The 6,000-nt window shown below is 38.5% G+C and overlaps 2 protein-coding genes across 2 annotated transcripts; both read left to right on the top strand.

Moving 5' to 3' along the window:
* Positions 1-1,917: 1,917 nt before the first annotated feature.
* On the top strand, positions 1,918-3,566 carry LOC138870950 (secreted RxLR effector protein 161-like). The gene is made up of 2 exons (XM_070148792.1): positions 1,918-2,253; positions 3,336-3,566. The coding sequence occupies exons 1-2, from the start codon at positions 1,918-1,920 to the stop codon at positions 3,564-3,566; spliced, it is 567 nt and encodes a 188-aa protein (XP_070004893.1).
* A 191-nt stretch (positions 3,567-3,757) lies between these two features.
* Positions 3,758-4,264, top strand: LOC138870949 (uncharacterized). The gene is made up of 2 exons (XM_070148791.1): positions 3,758-3,806; positions 3,873-4,264. The coding sequence occupies exons 1-2, from the start codon at positions 3,758-3,760 to the stop codon at positions 4,262-4,264; spliced, it is 441 nt and encodes a 146-aa protein (XP_070004892.1).
* The last annotated feature ends 1,736 nt before the right edge of the window (positions 4,265-6,000 follow it).

Here is a 6,000-nt window from a genome sequence, read left to right as displayed (position 1 = left end):
AAGTTGTCAGTATTTCAAAACCCCTAGAATGTTTTCACATGGACCAATGAGAGTGAAAAGAATGGGAGGCAAGAAGTATCTATTTTTCATTTTTTATGACTTCTCTAGGTACACATGGACCTTGTTTCTGACATCTAAGGATGAAACTTTTGATGTTTTCTGTGTTTGTCAGAATGATTCAACAGAAACTGGGAAGTGTTATTTCAAGTATAAGAACAGACCACGGGACTGAGTTTGAAAACTCTAAATTCCTTGAGTTAGGTAGCACTCATGGCATTGATCACAACTTCTTCACACCCAGAACTCCAAGTTAAAATGGTGTTATGAAAAGAAATAATAGATCTATAGAAGACATGTGCAAGACCATGCTAATTTTCAGTGGACTGCCTAAAAACTTTTGGGCTGAGGCAATCGATACCGTCTGTTACTTGTTAAACAGATGCAGGCTCAGACCCATTCTTGAGAAGACTCCCTATGAGTTACTTCGAGGAAGAAAGCCCAACATCACTCACCTAAAATTTTTTGGGTGCCAATATTTTGTGCACAACGATGGCAAAAAAACTCTAGGTAAGTTTGATGACATAAATGATGAGGGAGTTTTCCTGGGCTACTCACCACATAGTAAAGCTTACAAAGTATTTAGTAAAAGAACTATGCGTGTTGAAGAAAATGTTCATGTTATTTTTGATGAATCTAACAACATAGCTGAAAAAGGCTTGCAGTATGGAGACTATGATATGGGGCTCACTGATGAAGGAACTTTTGGAGAACCTGGACAACAATCTGAAGGATGATCAGGGAATCCTGAGGAAGATGAGAGAGATTAGGAAGGACAGGAAGAATAGAGCACTACACTGACTGATACTTAGACAGGTGAAGCTGAAATTACTGGCCCCGATCCTTTGGGTCACTCCTTACCTGAACTATCTCTAGGCATGCAAGTTAGGCCATGGAAATATCAAAGCTCACACCCCCTTGAGAACATCATCTCCGATCCTGATGCTCGAGTGAAAACTAGGTCATCTCTGAGAAACCTATGCGCACTCACAACATTCCTCTCACAGGTTGAGCCTAAAATCATAAAGGAAGCCCTAAAGGATCCATATTGGATTATAGCCATACAAGAGGCACTAAGCTATTTTGAGAGAAGCAAGGCCCGACACCTAGTGCAAAGACCCAAGAACAGAACTGTCATAGGTACTAGATGGGTGTTCAAAAACAAACTGGATAAACCAGGAAATATCAAAAGGAACAAGGCCAGACTGGTGGTTCAAGGATAAAATCAAGAAGAATGAATTGCCTATGATGAGACATTTTCTCCTTTAGTTAGAATGGAAGCTATAATAATGCGAATTGCTTTTGCTGCTATCAGAAGGATATGAAGATGCACTATTGAATGGTTACCTCAAGGAGGATGTGTTTGTTAAACAAGCAGTATTGAGAGTGAAGAGTTCCCTTACTATGTGTTCAAGTTAGACAAGACATTGTCTAGACTAAAACAGGCTCCAAGAGTCTGGTATGAGAGGCTTTCAAAATTTCTCTTAACCAATAACTTTGTAAGAGGAAAGGTGGACAACACATTGTTTCTGAGGAACAAAGGAAAAAATCTTCAGATTATGCAAGTATATATGGATGATATTTTATTTGGGACTACTAATGAAATAATGTTCAAGGAATTTGCTAAAATGATGGGGATTGAGTTTGAAATAAGCATGATGGGTGAATCAAATTTATTTTTTGTTGCAAATAAAGCAAACACCTACGGGAACTATGATCTATCAGCAAAAGTACATTAAAGAACTGTTGAAAAAATTCAACATGGACTCTTGTAAGTCAATTGATACCCCCATTGCAATTGCACCCAAGATAGATCTTGATGAAGAAGGGAAAAATGTGGAATAAAAGCTGTATAGGAGAATGATTGGATCACCATTGTATTCCATAGCAAGCATGCATGATCTTGAGTTTAGTGTGGGACTATATGCAAGATTTCAAGCAAATCCCAAAGAGTCTCATGTAAAGGCTATTAAAAGAATACTCAGATATCTTAAAGGGACTCTTGATTTGTGTCTATGGTATCCTAGAGGATACAACTTTGATCTAGTTGGTTATACTGATGTAGACTATGAAAGGTTTCATGTTGACATGAAAATCATTTTAGGAAAATTACGTTTTCTTGGTTCTTTCCTGGTGTCTTGGGGAAGAAAGAAGCAGAACTCAGTGACTTTATCTACAACTGAAGCAAAATATGTGGTATCATCATCTTGTTGTGCTTAATTACTATGGATAATACAACAACTAAGGGACTATGATATTTTTGTTAATTTTATTCCTATTTTTTGTGACAATATGAGTGCCATAACTATTGCTAAAAATCCTTATTAGCATAAAAGAACCAATCACATTGATATCAGATATCACTTTCTTAGAGATAATGTTGAAAATGGATCTATCTCAATCAATTTTTGTAAAACTGAAGATCAAATTACTGACATTTTCACTAGGGACCACTTTGAAAGAAATAGACTAGAACTGGGATTAGTTAACACCTCTAGCTAGATTGAATCCCGATGATTGGTTAGAAAAGAATTCATTAGATGTGCATAAATGTGTATAAAATGCTTGATTCAATCTCGTGCTTATCCTAAGCGCACACACTCGCTAGAAAGTCTAGCTGAAGCCTTATTGCAGAAATGACTAAGGAGTTGGTTCTTGGACTCAGGTGCGTGCATATTATCTTAAAATCATTGAAACTTAATAACTGAAATTACTACTACTCTTAGACTCTCTAATCTAGTTGCATCACTCTAGTTGTTCTCAAAGTCAAGGATCAAGGGGGAATCCTAGAGCAATCAGAGTCTAATTACTTCTAAAAGTTCGGTAGTAAAAACTAACTGTTTCCCGTTAGAACTCAAATTCGTTACGTTCTCTCTTCTAGTCTAACCAGGACTACCCTCTTTAAAAGCCTCTCATTATACATCTCCCAGTACTCACTATTCCTCTCAAACTTTAAACAAGAACCAAAGAAAAATCTCTCATTCTCTCATTACCATGACAAATTCATGCCAAACTCCCTCGAAGGCAAATTCTTCATCTAAGAATAAAGCAAAACCTTAAAATTATGAAGCCTAAGCCTAGAAAACTGCAAAACCAACTAGTGAATCTACACCAGCAACTATTGTATCTCCATCTATACGCTCTACTGTACCTATACTATCATCTCCTGCTACTATTGCACCTGCAATTTCTACCTCTATTGGACTTTTATCCCCCAAACCAACTGCCCATGCACCTTTATCTGTTCGCCAAATCACCCCAAACCTACTACGATCAAGGATACCTCAAGAAAAAAAGTTAAGAGTGGCAATGTGGTGAGTCATGTGGCTGCTAAGAGGGAACAAATAGTTAAGGAAGCTATGGCTCAAGGGGATATCACAGCTGATCAGGTAACATCACCTCCATCAAAACTTGGTGTTTTTGTTTCTACTATTATGGTTGCTCTATTGGAAATTGTTGCACCCATCAGTAGTAGACCACATGCAGAGGATACTATTGTAGAAACATAGGTTGTAAGTTAGGAGAAAATAATGACACCATTGATAATATACATGTGCTTGAGGGGGAAAGGGAGAACAAAGCAGAGAATAAAGAGGCTTCTGATGTTACTTCTTATAGTTGGACTGAGGATGAGGATAATAAGGAAGTTCATGGGGAGGGAGGAGAATGAGCCAGTCATAAGGAACACCAGGTTCAGGAAATGACGCATAGTACTAATGAGAAGAAGAGTGAGAATGAGTGGGAATCAAGTGAGGAAAAAGAGAGTGCGGTGGAAGAACAACTAGTTGAACAAGTGGGAGATTTTGTATAAGAAGAAAAAGAAAGTGAGGGAGAAGGTAACTTTGAGAGTGAGGGTGACGAAGATGAAAAAGAAAGTGAAAGTGATGGTATTGAACATGAGAGTGATGAGGAAAATACTAGTGGGGAATCTGAAGGCTCTATGGCTATTGGGAACATAGTTATGGCCCCTTTAGAAGAAGTTCATGGAGAGGAAAGGACTGAAGAATCTAGGCCTTCGTTAAATCCTTTTACTGGAGATGAGGAGGTTAACAATGATGAGGATTATTTGCCCTTATCTGATGTAGGGGAAAAGGGAAGGAAGGCCCCTATGAGATCTACAAAACCAGTTCCCCAAACAAGAAAGGAAGTTGATCCTCCTGCTAGTACTTCTCTCACTAGGAGCAAAAGAAAACCTATTGATGAATAGATAATTAAGGAATCAAGGGGTGATAAGAAAACAAGAAAGCAAAACTCTTGTTGCTGAACCTGTAGTTGAGTTTGATGTGGAGGTGGAGAAACAACCATATATTAGTGAACTTGTCACGACCCGGATTTCCCACCCTTAGGAGTCGTGATGGCGCCTACTAATGTGACCTAGGCAAGCAAAACCTTTAATCTAATTACTTCATTAACCAATTATTTCTTTTTAACAAATATAAGATGATAGCGTGGTAACAACGACAATTCAAATTTTAGCGGAAGACATAAGATTTATTAAAACTGCATCTACTACAAATACTTAAGCCTTAACTACCCCAAAACCTGGTCTCACAGTGTCACAGACGGTCTAAGATTGCTACATACAAAGTCTGAAGAAATAACAGTACACTATTTCTGAATAAAAGGAAAATGAAACAGGAAACAGGGATAGTGGGAGACGCCAGGGCTTGCGGACGCCTGCAGGTCTACCTTGGAGCTCCACGTGGACGGAAAGTAGCCTCCAACTACGGTCCAAGAGCTGCTCCGGAATCTGCACATAGTGCAGAGTGTAGTATCAGCACAACCGACCCCATGTACTGGTAAGTGTCTAGCCTAACCCTGGCGAAGTAGTGACAAGGCTAGGACCAGACTACCAAATAAACCTGTGCAGTTCAAATATATATATATATATATATATATATATATATATATATATATATATATATATATATATATATATACAGCGGAAAAGAAATATAGAAATAAACAAATAAAGATAGGAGAGGGAAACATGCTTCAGGGAATAACAGGTAAAACAGAATATCAAGAGAATTATAAAGGAATCAAAATTAACCACTAATAAGAGTAAGTAAACAAAGACAGATTTCACTTTCTTTTCACATTATGTTGCAGGTGTGCAACCCGATCCCATTTCCTGTATCTCGTGGCAGGCATGCCACCCGCTCCCATTTCATTTATCTCATGGCAGGCATGCCACCCGCTCCCATTTCATTTATATCGTGGTAGGCGTACCACCCGCTCCCATTTTATTTATCTCGTGGCAGGCGTGCCATCCACTCCCATTTCATTTATCTCGTGGTAGGCGTACCACCCGCTCCCATTTCATTATATCTTATGGTAGGCGTACCACCCGCTCCTATTTCATTATATCTTGTGGTAGGCGTAGCACTCGCTCCCAGTTACAAGCCAACAATAATCACAAGGAATCCCGGCAAGGGAATAAGAGTAATATAACAACTTCCCGTAAAGGGAATAATGATATTTCAACAACATCCCGTCAAGGGAACAATACTATCAAAACAAACATCCCGGCAAGGAATCATTAATATCAAACAAATATCCTGGCAAGGGAACAATGGTGATAATGACAGATGAAGTGCAATAAACTACAACGGAGTCATAACAATTATAATACAAGACACGCGGGCATGCTTGACACCAACATATAGATACTCGTCATCATGCCTATATGTCATACTCCACATTTAGCATGTAGCAAATAAGACACAACTCCTAATCCCTCAAGCTAAGGTTAGACCAAACACTTACCTCGATGCCACGAACACAATTCACGATTCAACTATAGCTTTACCCCTTGATTCCACCACCAATTCGCTCATATCTAGTCACAAGTTACTTAATTACGTCAATAAATGCTAAATGAATCAACCCCAATGCATGAAAATGAATTTTCTAAAGTTTTACCCAAAAGTCAAAAATCGC

This window comes from Nicotiana sylvestris, chromosome 6, assembly GCF_000393655.2.
Source record: "Nicotiana sylvestris chromosome 6, ASM39365v2, whole genome shotgun sequence".
Lineage (NCBI taxonomy): Eukaryota > Viridiplantae > Streptophyta > Magnoliopsida > Solanales > Solanaceae > Nicotiana > Nicotiana sylvestris.
The sequence above is the reverse complement of the archived record's forward strand: the minus strand, read 5'-3'. Positions and strand labels throughout refer to the sequence as shown.

Coding starts and splice junctions, on each gene's coding strand:
- LOC138870949 (XM_070148791.1), top strand. CDS start 3,758: ATGACGCATAGTACTAATGAGAAGAAGAGTGAGAATGAGTGGGAATCA. Junction 3,807..3,872: donor TGAGAATGAGTGGGAATCAA/GTGAGGAAAAAG, acceptor TTGTATAAGAAG/AAAAAGAAAGTGAGGGAGAA.
- LOC138870950 (XM_070148792.1), top strand. CDS start 1,918: ATGATTGGATCACCATTGTATTCCATAGCAAGCATGCATGATCTTGAG. Junction 2,254..3,335: donor CAACTGAAGCAAAATATGTG/GTATCATCATCT, acceptor ACTACGATCAAG/GATACCTCAAGAAAAAAAGT.